The sequence below is a fragment of the Anser anser genome (genome assembly GCF_964211835.1).
Source record: "Anser anser genome assembly, chromosome: 1".
In the NCBI taxonomy this organism is placed as follows: Eukaryota; Metazoa; Chordata; class Aves; order Anseriformes; family Anatidae; genus Anser; species Anser anser.
This window is the reverse complement of record NC_139720.1, coordinates 197,235,250-197,257,116: the sequence shown is the minus strand read 5'-3', so window position 1 is coordinate 197,257,116 and position 21,867 is coordinate 197,235,250. Positions and strand designations below refer to the sequence as shown.

Genomic DNA, 21,867 nt, shown 5'->3' with positions numbered 1-21,867 from the left:
TGGTCTGCATGCTCCAAAACAGCATATTGAAATCCAAAACCAAAAATAAATTAAGACTCCAAACTAAATTCCTTTGTGATTTACCATTCAAAATGTAGTGTGTGCCAACACCTTAACCTATACCTGAAATGCTGCAGTATTCATGTGCTCAATTAATAAAGAATAATTACAACAGCTGAAGGATTTCACATACGAAAAAATTACCTCAAGGAAACAAATTGTATGCCAGTTACTCAAGAGTTACTCAACATCATTTGCTCTCAGACTAATCCATGGTCTTGCATTTTTTCCCTAGTAACTTTGAATCTAAACATTTTCCCTCTAAAACTAGTGGAAAAACAAAATTGTACTACATACAGTTCCTGGCCAATACTGAATACAATTTTCTGCATAGGCACAAAAATGAAATCACTTCTGTAGTGATTTATATTATTTTCTCTTTCAAAAAAAAGATCTCTTCTGGGATCACAGCAAGGGAAAAATACCGTAGAAGAGAATATAATCATAATGAATTAAAACAGGTGAAGGAGAAGTACTTGATTCATTGTTGAGGAGTACTGTGATGAGCCTAAAATTGCATAAATGATAGTGTGAAAATCCGGCAGCCTCTTTATTCCTTCCACTCACTGTTCAGTAAGAAGTGCTCAGTTTGCTTTGGGATTATAGAAGATAAGGAAGACTTCTTCCTGAAAATGGAATAGGTGTTTCTTGGATGTCAAGATACGTGAAAAAAATAGTATTTGAACCACCTGAGACTGTGCATACAGATTTATTGTGGCTAAATAAATAAATAAATAAATTCCTTTTATTATACAAAACAGAAGCTCACCTTAACTGAAGTATTGAAACATTCTGATATGAATTGCTTTGCAAAGCTTTTTAGGTACTGCTGCTAAGTTTTCATACTATATTTCTAATCTTCATATCCTATATTAATCTGTCGTGGACAGCTCAAATTTAAATTCTAGCTTAATGTAACAGTAACATTTTGAGAAACATTTGGGAAATATTAAAATAGTGTTAATTTAACAGTTAAAAAGAAGAGTGTATTATAGATTTTTTTGTATGTGTGTGTGATGTAAATGTTTTTGGTGTTAGGATCTTCAGACTTCTAGACCAAATTATTGATATAATGGGAATTTATTTTTAAAAATAACTTATATGCCATTCCCAAGACAGACTCGGGATTCATTTAATTTTGTTTCATAGCTAAATGCTATTTATCAATAGTGCTTTGATTTCAGGTTTCATATGCATTTTCCCAGACTTTATTAACTGTCAGATATAACGCAGTGAACAAAAGCTGTATTGTTAATTCATATTCTGAATACTGTGTTCAGTGAATTTAGATCTTGACTATTAGCTGTTCTGAACATGAAAACTAAATCCTGAGTTGCAGCAAACCCACTAAACACCATATTATGGGCAGTGGGAGGGAGGAGGCAGTTGGGAGGGCATGGCCTGGACCACAAAGGGATGATAGCTGGATTTTACACCACCTTGGTGCTGATGATAGTCTTCTCATTGTAATCCAGCTGGCAAGTGACAAATGCATTATTTTGGCCTACCTGGCAGGAAAGGCAAAGTTGTCTACTGAAGTGGTGATGGAAGAAGGCACCTCAGACTGAAATGGTACATGGCCATCCAAGATCAATAAGTCATTTTGACAAAGGAAGGCAATGTGTATTTTTGTTGCAGTGGGGGTAGGAGAGGGAAATGAAGATATCATAGCTAATCTGTTAAGGAGTTCTTCTTTTCAAGAAACATTACTTCAGTCTTTCCACAGCTCAGCCTAAGCTTCCTCCCCTTCAAGACCTGATCTCTTCAAGGCAGTGGTGGTGGATGTATTTGTGGTCCATTTAGTAGGGTGTCGTTGCCTGTTGAGACCACGGCACTTCTCTAACATGATGCCATCTAATGATATAAGATGGAAAGGAGAATAAGCATAAGAATATTTTTTAAACTTTTGTTGTAAAATACATTTAATTATCATTTTTTATTGCATTTAACACTCTTTTTGACTGGTATAGAGTTATATTCTTCCTATTAGCTAGTTCGGTGCTATGTTTTAGATTTCCTATTAAAATAGTGGTGACAACACAACAATGGCTTAGTTGTTGCTGAGCAGTGCTTACATGAGTCAAGAACTTTTTTGCTTCTTGTGCTGCTCTGCCAGTGAGTAGATGGGAGGAGACAGCCAGGACAGCAGACCCATACTGACCAAAGGGATATCCCATACCATATGGCATTGTGCTCAGCCGTAACAGCTGGAGGAAAGAAGGAGGAAGGTGGGACATTCAGATTTGTGGTGTTTGTATTCTCAAGTAACTATTAAGTGTGATGAGCCCTGCTTTAGTGGAAATGGCTGAACAACTGCCTGCCGATGGGAAGTAGTGGATGAATTCATTACGTTGCTCTGTCTGCACATGCAGCTTTTGCTCTACCTATTAAAAGTGCCTTTATCTCAACTCATGAGTTTTTTCCCTTATACCATCCTCATTCTCTTCCTCATCCCACTGGGGGGGAGGGAGAAAGTGGCTTCGTGGTGCTGAGATGCCTATGGGGGTTAACCCACAACACATTTAAATATTAAATATTTAAATATTTAAATCTTAAATATTTATTAAACAATATGAATGAGTTATGTCTTCTGCTTTATGTAGACCAGTTCAAGTAGCAATTACAAACTTTGCTTTTGTGATCTAATGAGAGTTTTTGCTATTGTGAGTTTCCTAGTGCTACTTAATTATATGAGTTCAGAATTAATATCTCCCATACTGGTCTTTTAATTGGATGGAACATAGGCACGTATGTTCCTGATGGTGTTTCTCTTTAGCAATTACATTAAAAGTTTATTTGATGACAGCAGTAGAATGATTATATTAAATACAAGTTGAAATAGTTGTGTCTACTTGTACTATACAAAACAATTTACAAAATATGCCGTAACCTGATTGCAGATTTACTGCTATACAATAAAAGGGACTGTTGTTATAAAAAGTCATGGAAAAATCAGGCAGATGAACCATTAACTGTGTACATTTAGCTAATGAAAATGGAAAGCAAGAATCTCCTAACTGATTCATAATCATTTGGGTTGAAGGCTCATAAGCTGTGATGTGATAGATAAAAAGGTCACCAATTAAGTTTTTGTGCATGGTGGAAAAATTACGGAGATGTGTTTGACATACTGACAAAAAAAAAAAAAAAAAAAAACACTACCACCACCAAAAACAACAAAGCCCACAACACAATGCCTGTGTGATATTCGCTTGTATTTTGGATGATTTTTTCAGTCCAAGATGCTTCTATGAAATTAGGTTATCAGCAGTTCAAAGAATACAGTAAAGTAGTTTTCAAATGAGACATGGATGCCTGGTAGGTGCTTTGTGTAAGAGAGCGTAGCCTCACTAATATTCAGTAACTAGAGTAGTTTCATAATCTTCTAGTAGCTGATAATTTAGAGAGGAGCGTGTTTTATCTTCCTCTGCTTAGTGATAGCACGTAGAAACTTAGTATCTGAGTATTTTTTTGTCTTAATATTAAGCATTAACCTGTGCAGAAGCATATGACTTGCTGGTACTCAAGGAGGTAACTTAATGTTTATACTACAGTACCACAGTTATATACTGTATAGAGTATACAGAGTATACAGTGTACCGCTGTATACTCTGAAAAGAAATTTACCGAGCATATGCAATACATGACTCAAAACTTTCAAAATGTCAGATTTTGAGTGCATACTGTTATGTAACCGCTTGGGTACATAAATAACTGGTCTGAACAAGTTCTTTAGTCTGAGATCGTTAGTGTTTAGAGGATTAAACTGTTAAAAAGAGAGAGAGAGAGAGAGGGAGAGGGAATAAGAGTGCCAAATATGAGAAAATGGTAGGTAGTGCTAATTTTTTGCAAGTTGAAGACCAAACCTAGATATTTTAAAATAAATGAAAATTAATAAACGAAATGTAATGATTTGACTACATGCATTGGTAATTTTTTAGAGACACTGTTTGCATACTTACAGGAGTGGAAAAATAACATGTCCTTAATGCAAACACAGACAACCATTGGAATTTTCTTCACAAGACAATAAAGCACATAGTCCACCCTGATGAAAAGTTATCTGTTTATGTATAGTGAGCTGTTTGAGGTTTTTTATTGAGGTTCCTTCCCTTCCTCCTAGCTTACTGGATTTGGGAAAGAATTTCATATAGACTGTTTAAAATGGGAGTAGATCTTCCACATCTCACCTGGTCTACAAGAAGGCTGTGAAATAGGGTTTAGCAACCTTTGCTTCTTCAGTTTTGAAGACAGTGGATTGCCATAAGGCTTTCAGGAACAAAGTACATCCTTGATAAAGCGATAGAAAATGTGGGAGTTAGCATCTGAGGTTTCATTTATTAATACACGTGGTTTATCAAGATTGCAAATTAAAGTACAACGTGTGTATTTTTCTCTCAATGGCACAAAAGGCATTGTGTTGATGGGAGGTTTCAGGCTTGCTGCTCATAGTGACAGGCTTCATAGCTGCGTAAAAAAATAGGTTGGGGCAACATGTTTGGTAAGGATAAATGAGACTAGTTATTCGCTCCACTCATGTTATTTTCATTTACAACCAGTTGTAAAAGAGGTCAGTTTTTATCTTATCAGAAATTCTGTGAATTCATGTCTTAAACTAGTACATCTGAAACATCCTTTGAAACTTCACCCAATAAAAATGACAGTGTCAGCTTAATACTGAGAGATTTCCAAAAAAAATGGTGGCTATTAATCACAAAAACTCTTGCTACAGACTGAAAACTAAGTGCTTCTTGAATTTAATATGCAGTTTACACAAAAGAGAAGGACAATCTTAAAGCATGCTTGAAAGGAATTCAATTATTTGTCTGAACTCATTAAAGCAAAGATGGTAATGATAACCATTTTTATGGAAAACATGAACTTGCTTTTTAGTAAAGGTGAAATAGCATTTCAACAGATTATTAGGAACTTGGTAAAAGTTTCATCATACAAAGTAAGCTGCAGTGTACAAAGAATGGAACAGAAGCTTATTTGTTTAGAATAGGTGAGTCACATTGCACATTACACAACTGCTAGCTTTCTTTTAAATGGTGTTAATTTTCTGTTTGCCAGTTTGAAGTAATGGAAATCAATATTCATCTTTGACATTACAGTATATTTACATAACAATTTGTCATTAATCATACCATTTGACAAATCCACATCAACTCAAAATGATGAAAAATCAGGCAATAACTTCAGGATTCATTTTTCCTCATTTTTTTTTCCTCTTTTAGAACTGGGTAGAAAAATCAGAGAAACAGAAACTACTGTCAGATACCCTCGACCTTTCAGAGCTATTTCATCCAGACACATTTCTCAATGCCTTACGCCAGGAGACTGCAAGGTGAGGGAAAAATAATCTACCTACTTATGTGTGCAAATGTGCCATTACTCCACATCGTGAGGATGGTTACCTTATTTTCAGGACACAGACCCAACAAATCATGTCAATTACTGTCATTAGTCATCTCCTTTTTATCACTTGCACTGAAGTACAATAGTTAAGAGTTTCTTGTTTAAATGCTGATTATTATTTTTTTAAATAGATAAAATTCATAATGTATTTTTCTTCAGAGTAAGACTTACTGTGATATGGTAAACATTGAAAATACATTGATTTTGTTTTGTATTTTATTTTCTGTGGTTATATGTCTCTAAGATTTACTGTATATGTGTTTCCCTTGCAGAGTAATGAGCTGTTCAGTGGACAGTCTGAAATTTACAGCATCATGGAAAGGGCGAATACAGGAAGGCAAACTCCAAGTTAAGGTATTGTGCTTAGCAGTATTTCTCTTTGTTTTTCTTTTGCTCCTAAATGTTTCACATATTAAAAAAAAAAAAAAAAAAAAGATTATTAGAGGTATTGTAGTATTTCATAAGACGTTTTATTAGTAGTCCAAGTTGTAGTCGTAGTTGTAGTCCAAGTCATCTGTCTACATACTTTTTGGAAGATTGAACTATAAATATATTGGTGTATCAGGAATACAAAGGCTTGTTAATTATAGACATCTACAATAACGGTAGTGCAAAAATTGTGTAGTAAATTCTGCATGGAAGAAAGGGGGTTATATTTTTATCCCTCCCTAGTCAGATTGCTTATTTAAAAATTCAGAATTAAAATTATTCTTGCTCCATTATCTTCATCATCCTCTTATATAAAATTGAAGCTGATATTACATTAGCTAATATCCATTGTCCAGGAAGTAGCTAAAAGACTTGTGACACATAGCAAGAGGAAATACATACAGAAGTGTAAGTGAAAGGCCATGTCTTAGCAACTGTTGAATCATTGAAGTGAGACTTTTCAGGAAGTAAACAGAACAAAGTGAGCTATAATATGACTAGCTTTAAATATGACAAAGATCCAACAATTTGTTAACGGACATTTAAGGCTACAGCCAGCAGCTATGAAGTCACTACTGATTGCTTAGACAGCAAGGTACAGATGAATCCTCAAATGATTAGTTTAGGTTCTTAGCATTTCAGATGCCACTGTTATTTTGGCTAAATCCAAATCTCTTTGCACCCATTTTATGCTTAAATTTGTAGGGAATTTTGAGTATTGATTCCAGTGGATATGTTGGGCCCATGATAATACTGCTCAAAGAGATGTGTTCAGCACAGAATCATAGAATCACAGAATGGTTTGGGTTGGAAGAGACCTTAAAGATCATCTAGTTCCACCCCCGTGCTGTGGGCAGGGACACCTCCCACCAGACCAGGCTGCCCAAAGCCCCATCCAGCCTGGCCTTGAACACCTCCAGGGGTTGGGGCATCCACAGCTTCTCTGGGCAGCCTGTGCCAGTGCCTCACCACACTCTGAGTCAAGAATTTCTTCCTTATATCTAATATAAATTTACCCTCTTTTAGTTTAAAACCATCACTCCTTGTCCTATCACCACACCCCCTGACAAAGAGTCCCTCCCCAGCTTTCCTGTAGTGCCCTTTAGCTACTGGAAGGCCACTGTAAGGTCTCCCCGGAGCCTTCTCTTCTCCAGGCTGAACAACCCCAACTCCCTCAGTCTGTCTTCACAGGAGAGGTTCTCCAGCCCCATGATCATCTTTGTGATCCTCCTCTGGATTTGTTTTAATACGTCCTTGTACTTCCTCTGCTGGGGGTCCCAGAGCTGAATGCAGTACTCCAGGTGGGGCCTAACAAGAGCAGAGTAGAGGGGGGGAGAATCAACTCCCTTGACCTGCTGGCCATGCTTCCTTTGATGCAGCCCAGGATACAGTTGGCTTTCTGGGCTGCTATTATACATTGCCAGCTCACGTTGTGCTTCTCATGAACCGCACCCCCCCCCCCCCCAAGGTCCTTCTCCTCAGAAATGCTCTCAATCCGTTCTCCACCCAGCCTGTATTTGTGCTTGGGATTGCCCTGGCCCAGATGCAGGATCTTGCACTTGGCCTTGTTGAACTCAAGCCTCTCAAGCATGTCCAGGTCCCTCTGGATGACATCCCATCCCTCCAGCATGTCGACAGCACCACACAGATTGGTGTCACCGGGAAACTTGCTGAGGGTGCACTCAATCCCACTGTCAGTGTCACCAACAAAAATGTTAAACAGCACCAGTCACAATACTGACCCCTGAGAAACACCACTTGTCACTGATCTTCACTTGGACACTGAGCTATTGACCACAACTCTTTGAGTGCAACCATCCAGCCAATTCCTTACCCACTGAGTGATCCATCCATCAAATCCGTGTCTTTTCGACGTAGAGACAAGGATATCATGAGGGACATTGTCCAATGCTTTGCACAAGTCCAGGTAAATGATGTCCATTGCTCTTCCCCTATCCACGAATGCAGTAACCCCATTGTAGAAGTCCTCCAGATTTGCCCCACACAATCTGCATGACAAAAATAAAAACAAAACAAAAAACAAACAAACAAAAAAAACACAAAAGCTACAGCTGTGTTCTTTTCAGAAACATGAGTGAATAATGCAGGACTCTCACCTTGTGACTATGTACTGATGTACTGCTACAGCAGAGTTCTGTAGGATTAGGAGAGAGAAAGCAAGTGGCAGGACTCCTTGTCTAGTCTGATAATGCAGGCAGATGCAAGACTGTGGGAGTTATAAGAGTTCTCATTCAGCTTCTGACACTATACAGAATTATTAATACAAAATGCATGAGAATTTCATGTTTCTAAAATATTAAGGGATTGTACATCCAGAAAAGATAACTGTAATTATCTAATCTGTCCTTTATCCAGTACAGTCTTTTGAACATTTTCAAATTATTTCCTGGTGGCACTGGAAAATATCACTTAGAAAATTAATCAGTCTTTTAGTAAGAGTAATGGTTGTCTACCTTATTTAATGAGAATCAAACAGGCACCTACAACCTGTAGATAAATAAGCCAAGAGACTTTTAGGGTACTCTATCTCCCTGTAAGTCTGACAGCCTGCTAATCGCATGTTTTGCGGTTCCATATTCACCCAAGACTTCTAAGTCCACAGAAGTGAGCAAAAAATGAATTTTGTTTTTCAGACCACTTATTCTAGGTTAACTTACAACTGAAGATCCCAGAAGCTTGGACTTTTTCAAAATCATCCTTCCACCTTTGACAAATGTCAGAAGTCAATGTCAAATGTCTCAAGTGCATGGATAAAGAATTTCCATATACTAAATAATATTATAGTATTTTACAGTTGCTAGATTGAAGTGGCTGCTTGGAAACTGAAGAATTAAAGGTTAATTTGAGGAAAGATATTTATAACAACACTCATATCTAGGTGTATTGAAGGTTATAATTTTTTTAATGTGTAAATTTATATGGCAATTTTTTAGAAATATTAGTAAAGTAAGAATCCTCTCAGTGTTACTTGCTTGTTCTGAGTATTTTCCTTTCCCCAGTAAGAGCTATGTTCATTGAATCTGTATTATTATGTATTCACCAGTATCTTCACTGCTACATTGAATCTTTGACGTACAAAAGGGTGTTGGAGCCCTTTGCCATGCTGAACATTTACATTCCTTTCCATGAATCTTTTCTCACATGGACATGAAAAACTGGGAGCAAACTTTTGCATTAGTAAAGCTAAATTCTAAGCATCTTATTTATTTAAAATGTGCTGTAATGAAGGCAGAAGTATGTCAGTGATACAGAAAAATCGTCCTCTGAAACATGTCACCCTTGATAAGGATCCTTTGAATTACACATTAAGCTTGGTTCACATAAGCAATATGAATTTTAATCCTTCTAAAATTAGTGTTGTTTATACAGTTTCAAGAATTCAGGCTAATCTTACAGAATGGGAGCTTCCCATTCTGTGGAGTGTATTTTGGAACATGGACTCAAAAAATACAATTCAGAAAGCAGAATACATCAGTCCTTGAACACATGCTGTGGTGTGGTAGCTGGGGCCCTATTATATCCCATCCATTTTGATGCTTAAATCAGAAATTTTAATTTATCAGCTGTATTTTTTCAAGGAAAGTACATTTACCAATTCAGGTCTTAGAGTAGCTAAACCACTTTCAGGAAATAACCGTCTTTCTCTTCTGACAGGAGAAAGAATGCAATTGCAGTGGTCCTGCTACAGTAATTTCGGTCAATTGCCTGAAGTTAAATTTTTTATTTTTTTTTTAAATCCCTGCCACATTTTGGAAGTTTAAGTAAACAGGTGTCAAGGAGACATAGGGTTTAGGAAAGAGCTATTTTAAGATTTTCCAGACATAATCTTATACACTGTTGTTATTAGGAGCACAATTTAGCTACTTTAGTAAAGATTATATCACTGTATAAAAGCAACAGTGCTGATTAAGATGATCTCTTCTAGTACACTGGTCTTTAATGTAGAAAGAAAATGTGTAACAAAATAGCAGGAATGCTTTTTCAGGAAATTCCAGCTAGAATAAATGTACAGCTTTTTACAGAGTGTAATTCACTAATGCAAACATTTACATAGGACTCAAATAGCATAAAACATGGTGCAATCACAACAGGATGTTTTGTCCTGTGAAAGCAAGGTGGAAACTGTTATCAAAAAATAACGTCTACTTTTGCTAGCTTAGGCTACATACGGTCTAGTCAAATACATGTGATTCTCAGTGAAGTGGGCCACAAATGTGACATTGTGTATCTCAGCCATGTACTTTACTGTTATTTCCTCATTTGATAGCCTGCTTACCACAGACAGGACTGTTAAGAATTTTATCCCATTTAGAAAATTCAGTTAATAAGCAAAAGAAGACCTGTTTCCATTTCAGCTGTGTGCAGAATATAAAAAAATAAATGCAAAATGTTTCCTGGCATCCTATAGTGTACGCATCTACAAATGTAAATAGTTAATAGTATATGGGCATAGACATACTTTCATGTCTGCATAAAAAATGGTTTTTGTTCTCTTTGGAAATTCTCCTCTCATTCTGATTTACCGTTTCAGTTCAGAACCTGCCTGATTATATAGCTGCCTGTCTGTAAGATAAACACAGATATACCCAATCCTGCTGGTTTTCTTCCTCTTGGTACCTGTCAGATGTTCAGACGATACTATTGAAGTAGCATGAACTTGAATTCGTTTCTCTTTCTTAAGCCATTCTCTTATATGAAAATATAAACCAGGAAGGCTCGTTAATATTCAGGGATCCTCTCCTCCAAACTCAGGAGCGATGCATCCCAGCAAAGAGGAAGTTGGGCAAAAATACCAGGAGACTTGCATGGATGAACAAGGAGCTCCTGTCCAAGCTTAGACTGAAAAAGAACGCCTATAGACAGTGGAAGCATGAACAGATAGCCTGGGATGGATACAGAGACAACGCCCAAGTAGCCAGGAATCAGGTTAGGAAAGCCAAAGCCCGTTTAGAGTTAAATTTGGCCATGAACATCAAGGGCAATAAGAAAGGGTTCTATAGGTACATCGGTGATAAAAGGAAAACTGGGGAAATTGTGGGCCCTATCTGGAAGGAAATAGGAGACCTGGTCACCTGAGACATAGAGAAGGCTGAGGTAATTAATGACTATTTTGCTTCAGTCTTCACTGGCTAGAGCTCCAGCCGCATGGCCTGGGCCCCAGAAGGCAAAGGCAGGGACTGGAAGAATGATGAACCGCCCAGAGTAGGAGAAGGTCGGGCTCAAAACATGCTAAGGAACCTGAAGGTGCACAAGTCCATGGGACCTGATTAGATAACATCTGTGGGTCCTAAAGGAACTGGTGGGTGTAGTTGCCAAGCCACTATCCATGATATATGAGAAGTCATGGCAGTTTGGTGAAATTCCTGCTGACTGGAAAAGGGGAACACCCCCTTTTTAAAAAGGGAAAAAAGGAAGACACAGGGAACTACAGGCTTTTCTTGTCTTCAATTATAAAAGTTTTTTTTGTGGCCTGAAATTTGTCTTAATAAGGAAAAGAAGGTGGAAATCTCACAATGATCTGTTGTATTGGGCTTACATGACAAGGTTTTGGTAGCAGGGGCGCTTCAAGGGTGGCCTGTGTGCAGAGCCCAGCAGCTGCCCCAGGTCAGATCAGAGCCAGCTCCAGACAGCTCCAAAAGGGACCCACCGCTGGCCAGAGCCAAGCCATGAGTGACGTTGGTTGGGCCTCTGGGAGAGCAGATTGAAGGAAGGGGAAATCTGCTGTGCTACAGCAGCTGGGAGAGAGGGGTGAGAGCTGGGAGAGAAGCAGCCCTGCAGCCCCCAAGGTGAGTGCAGCAGGAGGACAGGAGGTGCTCCAGGCACGCAGCACAAGTTCCCCTGCGGCCCGTGGAGAGGCCCCTGGTGGAGCAGGCTGTCCCCCTGCAGCCCACGGGTCCCACACGGAGCAGATCTCCACGCTGCAGCCCGTGGAGGAGCCCCCGGTGGAGCAGGTGGATGTGGCCTGGAGGAGGCTGCGGCCCATGGAGAGCCCCCGCAGGAGCAGGCCCCGGGCCGGAGCTGCAGCCCGTGGAGAGGAGCCCACGCAGGAGCAGGGGGTCTGGGGGGAGCTGCCGCCCGTGGGGGACCCGTGCTGGAGCAGTTTGCTCCTGGGGGATGGACCCCGTGGTACGGAGCCGTGTGGGAGCAGTTCTGGAAGAGCTGCAGCCTGTGGGCAGCCCCCCAGGCTCAGTTCGGGAAGGACGGCATCCCGTGGGAGGGACCCCACGGGGAGCAGGGGCAGAGAGGGACCGTGAAGGAGCGGCGGAGACGAAGCGTCAGGGACTGACCGCAGCCCCCATTCCCCATTCCCCAAGGGTAGACGGGGAGAAGGTGTTTTTACTTTGCTTTTAGTTTCTAACTGCTCTAGTAGTCTGCTAGACTATCATATCAAACCTGATCTTAATGTATCAGTGTTAATTCAGATGATAGTTTAGTGGTATGATGCAGAGTAGATCCCTCCTAGTAGGATGTGCTGAATATTTGATTTAGAATCATCTGCATAAAATTACACCTTCTTTAACATCACTTAGGGTTACTTTAACAAAAGGTACTGAGAATGTATATCTGTTCCAGTGTAATTGATGTGCAAATACCTCTTTTATTTTCTGTGTGCACTGATTGCTCTATCGTACAAAAGCAGGTATTCATTCCTTTTGATACTAGAATCTCATTTTCTGTCATTGTGAAAAAATAAAGAAAGAAAAGAAGAAACATGGTAAGAGACTTTCTGGGTAGTAAATGCTATGAGCTCGGATATGGATTAATATAAATAATGAAAAACAAAAATGTGTTCTGAGAATATCATATTCAAATACATAACATCAGCATTAATATCAAAGCTGTGCTCTTAGCAATTGTCAGAAATACTATTAAAGGGCATCCTGAGAGGTCTTTTTTTACAGTATACCTCCATCTGGAATATCAGGAAATTCATGATAGAAGCCTGTAGAGGTAATGGAGTGAAAATATGACTTCCTGAACTCTGCAGTAGTCTGTATAATTTCATGGGAAATTGTGGCATTAAATAGGAAGGAAAAAAATAATTGTGTGGAATTTGAAGTTTTTGAAACTTTATATCAGCACACTTTCTACAAATGTATTTTAAAGAATTATCTGTATCATGTAACTGCTTGATTCAAAACTAAACTAGCACTAATAATTGCAAAATGCCAATTGCGTTATCTTTTTGAGAATTAAAACTTTTAAAATCATGGTCAACTCTAGCCATTACTCCAAGGTGGACTGCAAAAATACTACACATGCTAATTGTAGATACTGTGAAATCCATGTACTAGTAGTTGTAGTTTTTCTATACCATTTATCGTAGAAAAGGGAACGTGGCTATGGGTGTACTCAGCCAACCAGTATTTGAAAATGCATTGTTCCAGTATTTTTTCTTTCCGATAGCTTTTAATATTGAATCAAAGTCAAAGTTTTGGTCTTCAACTTCAAAGGAGTTTCTATGATTGGTTGAAACTTTCCAGGAGATCAAGCGATGTTATTTTACGTAACTGCAATGTCAAAGGAACTGCCAATATCAAGAGAAGAAACGTGTGCTGTAGAAAGAGATTTTTCAATAGGCAACCCAATTCTATAGAAATGTCTTTCAGAGATGTTCAGAATGGCCAGACCTTTGAACACACTAACAATAAATTGTAAAACCTCTTCATCAGACCATTCTTCCCTCAATAACTTTGCCAAACACACATATTTATCAAACTAACCTCCATAACCAAACTTCCTGCAGAATGCATGAAGGGCAGAAAGAAAAACATGAGAGATGAATCTTTCTAATACTTTTATGATAGGGATAAATAAGTGCTTTGAAAGCAGTCAATCAGAAGTGTAGTGAGATAAAGTGTAGTCTAGGACTTGTGCATATGATAAAGTGAGGCCTTAGGTATCGAGGTTAACAACAGGGAGCAGTAGGAAGAAGTCTGTGGCAAATCTCGGTATAATCGTTAGTACAATATTGTTCCTTTTATGCCTTTATAATGTTTTTCTTCATGTTCTTTGTCCTTGCAACACAGAAGAGGTTGTACTGGAATGTACATAGGCTATCATTAAAGACTATTGACACCCAAACTGCTTTTTCTTACTAGATAAAGGCAGCTTTTTCCAGCCTCTCTGTGTGGAGAGATTTTGAGTTTGAAAGGAAATGGTACAAAATACCATATGTTAACACTGTACCTTGAAAGTGACAGACCTGAAAATCTTAGGGAAGATTCAAAGGAAAGGTCACAAGAAACTTGGCAGGAGAAGTCAGGAGGAGAGTCGTGCTTTCACAACGAAGAAAAGATCTTAAGCTTTCGACAAGAGAGCCCGACAAGGGAGGAAAAAGTGTTTTTGCAGTTCTAAACTGAATGTCTGAAAAATTGAATTCATTTCAGTGAGGCCTTGTTATAACAATCATAGAAGTTAATGAAAATAGAGAAAAAGTCATACTGCTGTGGGCTTACCTCTTGTGATTCTTATGAGTCAGGTTTGCCACAGTTTTGAAAGCTTTACTGTGAGTCTTATTCTGTATGTAGCACAGGTTATTTCAAAGGATGTTACTGCAGTCACTATCTTGTCCAAGGACCAAACAAAGCTTTTTTTCCTATTGCTTTTTTAAATGAAATTGCAAATGTTAGAATATGTATATATATATATCCTGTGCATTGTAAGGAAGAGCCCTCAGCCCAGAGCTAGTAACACAAGTTTAAAGAAGCAAGTTTCTGAAGTAAAGGCTGCATTAGTCTATCTACAATCAAGAGAATAATTATTTATTAAAAATGCAGAATATATGCTTAGCTACTGTACAGTTAGTAGAGTATTAACATAAAACAAAAAACAACATCCATCACTTGGGAGGAAGACGTTGTCTTTGAAGCATGACAGTTAACACTCATTGTATTACTGTTTAACTGCAACTTTTTTGTCTAATAAATAATTTTAGAATACCGTAGTTACCTAAGTAAAGTATTTCCATTGCATCTTGTCTACTACTGGCTTTCATTGTAACATCACACATCTGTGCCGTGTACACTTCTAAAAATTTCTAGCAGGGGAAAATGGATTAGAAAATGATAGTTTTCTCCATTTCTTGTCTGTTGTTTTGGTTATACAGTGACTCATCCAGTTTCCAACAGCACTGTATGTCCTAGTTCCAGCACCACTTCATGATCCTTGTATTTGGTGAAAGCCTGCTTCTTTTTTTTTTTTTTTATTTAATACAGGACCTTAATATGATATTACAACAGACAAGCAATTTTCAGTTTGTAGGTTCCATTAGACATCTGCTCCAGTTTTAGATTTAGCCTTTTGAAAAGCTGCATAAAAGTTATTACTGAGTTAAATTTTATTATTACTAAAATTGAAGTTACCACTTTAGCAGGCCAAACCTATTATTACTATTATTTATACTGGCAAACTATTATTATTTGTACTAGCAAAATAAAATGATGAACAGATAATGATTTATTTTTTTTATTTATTTTTAAGATATCCAAAATAGATATCATTGTCATTAATTTATTCAAGACTTGTTAAAAAAAAAAGGAGAATTAGTTCAGAGTCTGAAAGTACTCATTTATTAAAAGTAAACACTTTAAAACATGTTACATTTAAAACATTGCACAGTTACTTATATAAATATGTGGTTCTTAATTATTTCTTTTTTTTCCAATTAATACTTTAAGTAAGAACTCTTGAATTGTATTAAATAACATTTTCTCTCATATTATTTGAAAATTATTTATTTCCCTCTGCAAAACTGTGTAATAGTTCATTGCATTCTCTGAAAGCTATGCTCAGACTTCCAAGCAGGAAGTCATGCTTATTTCAGTGATTGTTCTTTTCTTATTCTTAACATGGTAATAATTGTGGACTTGGCCGTTGCTATCATATTTCCATTAATCTACTGCCAGGCAACTGCAGTTTCATAAGTGATGACATTTACAGGTATTTTTCTCTAGCATTTCAAAGAATGTGAATCAAATCAGAGGAAGTTCACGCCGAAGCATGATGCAGATTGAACCTTTAAATCATGTTTCCTATTCTCACACATGACATTACAATAATTGCCTTCCTGTTATTTAAAAATTTGGTCACAGTAAAAAGGATTGTTGTTTATTGAAGCATGGTGTAATCATTACTAACGTTTCAAGTCTTTTATATATGTTTCAATATTTCATATTTCCATGGCAGATCAGTGGCTTACAAATGGAAGGCTGCAGTTTTGATGGAAATCGACTTTCAGAAAATCTGCATGATTCTCCCAGTGTGTCATCTGTTCTCCCTTGTTACATGGCCTGGATTCCACAGGTACTAAATTATTAAAAGCCCTAAACTTGCAAGACCCATAATTTGCTTTTCTCTGTGTAGTAGCTTTTTAGTATGACATTTATGACCAGTTTTTTTTCCCTCATCTTAGAATAAAGATCTGTATATTTAATAGTAAAAAGTTACTTCTTTTATATAAAACAAGGACTTATTACCACTTTGTCAATATTTTTTAGTTTTTATTGTGCAGATTAAAACAAAGGCTTTATTTCAGTCATACTTTTTTCTTGTCTTTTTAAAATTTTTTACAATTTTCAAAAGTGTATTTACTAAATGTATACATGAGTTTGGGAGAGTATTTATTGGTAGAGTGTATTTTCTTTAAATTTTAAACATTGTACTAAAACATAACAGCAATAAAGAGTCAGAGAACATAATGTGATCTGTAACCAAAGAAAGCCTGTCCCCTATTTACACTGATTTAAAAAATGCAAACACTCGCAGGACTATGTAAGATGAAAATTAAGCAATCCAAACAGTAAAAATTGTTACTGCTTCTACTCTCTAATTATAATAGCAGTCTTCAACAAATAAAGGAAAAAGTTATGTAGAACTTCTTCAAGGATATGTAGCATTGGAAATTCATATACTTACATTCTTAAAAGAAAACTTGTTGTAGAATTCGTCTCATCTATATTTACAGAATCACAGAACGGTTGAGGTAGGAAGGGACCTCTGGAGGTTATCTGGTCCCACCCCTGCCCAAGCAGGGACACCCAGAGCAGGCTGCCCAGGGCCACGTCCAGGCGGCTTTTGGAGATCTCCAAGGATCTCCAAACCCCACAGCCTCTCTGGGCAACCTGTGCCAGGGCTCCCTTACCCACACAGCTATCTAAAAGTTACTTGCCCATTCGATTTAGTTACCTTAGGCCCTTGTTTGGTCTCAGAAAAAGACGGGCATCTCAGGAAGCTCATTCCATCATAAAGTATGAATCTCACTGGATGAGAAGGTTCGGTTTGGTTAGGAGAATGTTAAACAAAAAAGCTCACTGGACTCCAGTAGTTGACTTTTCAGTTAGAATTAGCTTAGTAATTGTAAAAAAATGATGGTGATTATGAGATTTATAGTATCTTGTGATAGATATGCAGGGAGCTCCATTGCTATCACACCACTGTATCCCAACGATTTTTTTTTGTTCTCACTGTTATTTCCAGCACTGTAAACATGGCATTCCATTATAGCACAACATTAGAAGTATAACACTCAAGATTTAGACCTAGAACGCACAACTAGATACTAGCCAATGTCTGCATTACTGCTTCCAGCTTTGATGGCAAAGAAGATACTGGATGTTTAAAAAAACAGAAACAAAAACACACACACACACACACACACAAACCAACCACCTGACTCAGTTATGGGAGGGAAAAGATGGCAATATGCTTTGTTTTAAGTGGTAACAGCAAATGTCTATCTTATGCTCACTGAAGATGAGGATTATAAGTAACCCTTTTTTTTTTGAAAAGTGTTTAGCTTCTGTTAGAGATAGAACAGATTCCTAAAGTGTTTTTCTGAATAAAAGTCAATATTCTTTAGACTTCAAAGGTATTATGTGACATTAGCAGAGATCTGCCTGTAAAGACATACAAGTGAGATCAGTAATCAGATAATGAAGCTGCTTCCAATGTACTTCGTACTTGAAAAGAATAGCAGCTGAAGTTTTTGTGTTGGAAAAAAAATGTATTTATTTTACAACACAAGCCAATACTTGCCAACTGCCCAGATTTTAAATACAATGTATCTCTAAGAAAAGTATTTCTGATTTTCTATGCCCTTTAGTTGTTTTGCTATAGGCTTTGCTGTAGGAATTGACCATGATCAAACATCATGCTTTCAAACAGAAAGGTAGAACTGGGACGTCATTCTGCACTTCCCCTGATCTCATTATCCTCTCCACAGGAGAAGAGTGTATGAAGTAGAACATGCTATCTTATGAGTTTTTCCCCAAAAATATCTCTTATGAAATCTGGTGAGCAAAAATCTATGTATTTGTAAAGCAATGCTTTCAGGTCATTTTCCATCAAACTAATATAAAGTGAACTGTCTGGAAAAAAAAAAAAAAAAAAAAGCAGTCTGCAGAATTTGTCTGAGATACCTCCCCATAAAAAGGCTCAAAATGCTAAAATGTTAAAAATGGAGTATTTTAAGCAATAACATAGTACTTATTAAATTGTGAAGGCCTTTTCTGGTTTTAATTCATGGATAGATCCCAAGCTGTAATGGACTAAGTAGGATAAAACTATGTGTGAGGCAGGCTAGACAAAGAAAATTTTTGGAGTGCATGTAAGGAAGGACTTATGGATTTGTGGTTCATAAAGCCTTTCACAGAATGGCTTTAACCCTCAAATAATGTGATTCTGTAAAACATCAGTGGAATTGAGAAAAGCATGTGAACAGCTATTTCAACACAAAAAGGGTGTTAAAAAGAAGTCTTGGAAAGCAAACTTGCCAACTTTGGGCTTCCCAGCTTTGGCTGTACTTAAAGACCATTCTCTGGCTGACATTTTCCTCTCAAATTTCCCAGTATTTTCTCTTCCTCTGTAGTGTTAACCAAGGGATAAATGTGGTAAGGTTTTAAACACTAGTGTTCAAAAGACAAGGGAACTTGATTTTCAAAAGGAACAACAAAACTCTTCAGAAATGGCTTAACACTTAACATGCAGGGCAAAGTGCTTGAAACAGTTGTTTGCATGTCTCCTTTTAATGTTTCCACTTATTTTCTAATAATGGTGCTTAACTAACTTGCATTTGATGTAATTTGCATTAAAAAAGCAACTCTTCTTTTATTTCGAATTCCTTTCTGACACATGTGCTGCTTTATTGCTCGATTCTTGAAAACATTTTGACAATTTCCTGTTGACAAGAAGGGAAATCTTGCGTGTGGAGGAAAACATGCTTAATATATATGAATTGAATGAAACCCTCAGTTACTTATATAAAATAAGTACATGATGGGTTGAAACCTGAGTTACATGCTGTAGGAAGTCTAATCAGTCGTTGAACTCAGTTCTGTAATCATGCAAAGGTACAATGACCTGTGCAAAGCCCGAGGAGGAAATTACGTTCAAAGTGCACACACTTTGTAGTACAGAAAGTGGAGAGGAACTGTAATTGTTCTCAAGAGTGCAGCATCAGGGTACAGACTGAGAGGTAACGCTGTGGCTCCAACTGATGTCCTTCCCAACATAGTGTTTACAGCATAATTGTAGTCTCTGTAGCAGCAGTACTATTAATACTGTGCAGTAGTAAAGTACATGCACAGGAGAATACAAAATTATAAATGAACTCAGCCAAAATGTTCAAATCCGAATGCTTAAATTTAACTTGAAAATTTCCTGCTTAGGCACTTAATGGAAACAACCTGTTTCCCAGAAGTGCCAAAGAACCCCAGCTGCAACTGTGATCAGTGTTGGTATGAACGGAACTAAAAAAAAAAAAAAGAGAGAAATTTTTACACATGCATCTGTGTCTTGAAGAGCAAAAAGTATATGGAAAGGATTGGGGAATTTGAGCTTTTTATTTTTATTTAAAGTCCTTGTCTGAACTGAATCATGGTTAATACTTTTAGTTTCCCTCTGAGGCTCTGATGTAAGGTACAGTAGCTCTGTATCAGACGATAATTTCTTTTTATTTGGATTAATTGTTTTTAAAAATCATTGTTAAACACAGAAGGTAGTTTGGGAAGACTGGGTTAAGATTTTTTTGGTGCAGCTCCTGAAGTATCCCACTTGCAAGTAGCTGAGGTGCAGATCACACCTGGGGCTGCATTGCAGGAGGAGCAGCAGGGCTTGCCAAGATCACTGGTGCCCCAGGACTCCAGCCTGCCCCAGCAGTACAGCACTGGTGCTCCCGAGGGGCTTCTACCCTCTGGAAACTGTTCCCTTGTCCCTGGTTTGCAGAAGCTAATGACATGGTTTTTTTGTTGTTGTTGTTTTGTTTTTTTTGCTGAATGAAGATTTTGATATGCAATTTAAAAGATCACTCCTATTAGATACATTCTTCTGTTTTCAGTTTAATGAACTGGAGAGAAAACTTAAGAGGCTTAGATATGGAGTAGTCTAGTGAATTTTCTAAAGTCTCCGCTTTGTTAGTAATCCTTCTCCTTTGTAGCCTGGACCAAGAGTTGTGTATCAAAGGCTGCTGTCTAGACTTTATCTTAGGATCCAGCTTTGGATACCGCATCACTGAAAATTACTCTTTTCTCATATTTTGTTCTCTAAGTGATAACTAAGTACTGGTTTATTGACAGGATGCATATGGTCCATATTCTCCGGAGGAATGTATAACTTTACCAGTCTACACTAGCATGGAGAGAGACCGTGTGGTGACAAATATTGATGTACCTTGTGGAGGAAACCAAGACCAGTGGATTCAATGTGGAGCTGCTCTATTCTTAAAAAATCAGTAATCTGAGACTGCATTAAATTAGCTCTTGAAGTTAAGAATCGTTTAAACATTTCAGTTATTCATGTTTAAAAAAAATCCTTCAGTTTCATTGCTTATAGATTTTTAAAGCAATGGTTTATAAACTTTTTTTTTTTTAAAACACTATCTAAAATTAACTCTACTTGAATGGAACTTCATTGTATCTTTGTGAGATATTGTAAATGTTAAAACAGCACTAGTAAGCAAACTGTTAATTTGGGTTATTTCTTTAGACTGTAATGCAATGTATTTCTTTCTCAGATTTGTTGTAATCTGCACTGTTTTTCCCAGTGCAGTCCCATAAATATTGTATATAAATGCGAAGCCAGTGTATTTTTTGATCTTTTTTTTATAATACTTTCTGAACTGTTATTATTCTTACCTACCTGTAATAATTCTTAAACCTCATTTAATAAAAGCATATGATAAAACTTACCTGTTCTAATTAAAATTGAATGTTTTACTTGAATATAAAAATGAGAATAAATATTTCATTCTGTTTTAATGGTGTTTTACTTCTAATCCTATTTTTTGTGTTGGTAGTAAATAATAGAAGTTTCATAAACTTTGTGTGAAGTTACAGACTCAGTTAGACTATCATCATGGGTGTTATCTAGGAGTTACTGAAAAAAGCATTTTTTGAAACCATACTAAGTTCCAGTAAGAATGTGCACATAAATGCGCAATTTAGACAAACAATTCCTTCAATGATCAAAAGAGGTTTTCACTCAGTTGTTAGGTGATTAACAGAGGGATATAATCATGCTCTTGGTGTGTGATGTGAAAGACCCCTGAAGAAAGTCTCAACATAAGAAGGTGTGTAATTTTTAACTGCAGCTACCAAATGATCTCATGAAGATGTTTTTGGAAGGCAATAACATGAAAACACTTTTTTATTTTGCTTGGAAAACAAAATATATGTCTTGGCTCTGACACTACTGATTTTGTATTTTTAATGTAGCATTTAAATTAAAACTGTATTTCACTCGCATGCTATTTTTCACTAGTGGTTTGAGGGAGGGAGAAGGAAGGCAGTGAAAGAGTTGGCTGCATCTCCAGGTTAGCTTCCCAAAGAAAGTCTCTCTCTGTTCTATTGTTTTTCCCTTAAACTTCGTCTTCTGTCTCCTAATTGAAGATCAATTAATTTGTTGCCTATTTAATTCTCCTCCAAATAAAAAGATGTTCTAAAA

General features: G+C 37.2%; 1 protein-coding gene across 2 annotated transcripts in view; it reads left to right on the top strand.

The window, feature by feature from the left end:
* Positions 1-21,179, top strand: part of DYNC2H1 (dynein cytoplasmic 2 heavy chain 1) — a 165,806-nt gene extending 144,627 nt beyond the window's left edge. For both annotated transcript variants that reach the window (XM_083848651.1, XM_083848655.1), the window contains 4 exons: positions 5,298-5,407; positions 5,751-5,832; positions 16,117-16,233; positions 20,502-21,179. In XM_083848651.1, the coding sequence (XP_083704777.1) occupies positions 5,298-5,407; positions 5,751-5,832; positions 16,117-16,233; positions 20,502-20,660 (468 nt within the window). In that variant the 3' untranslated portion in view covers positions 20,661-21,179. The remainder of the gene's footprint in view (positions 1-5,297; positions 5,408-5,750; positions 5,833-16,116; positions 16,234-20,501) is intronic.
* Positions 21,180-21,867: the final 688 nt, after the last annotated feature.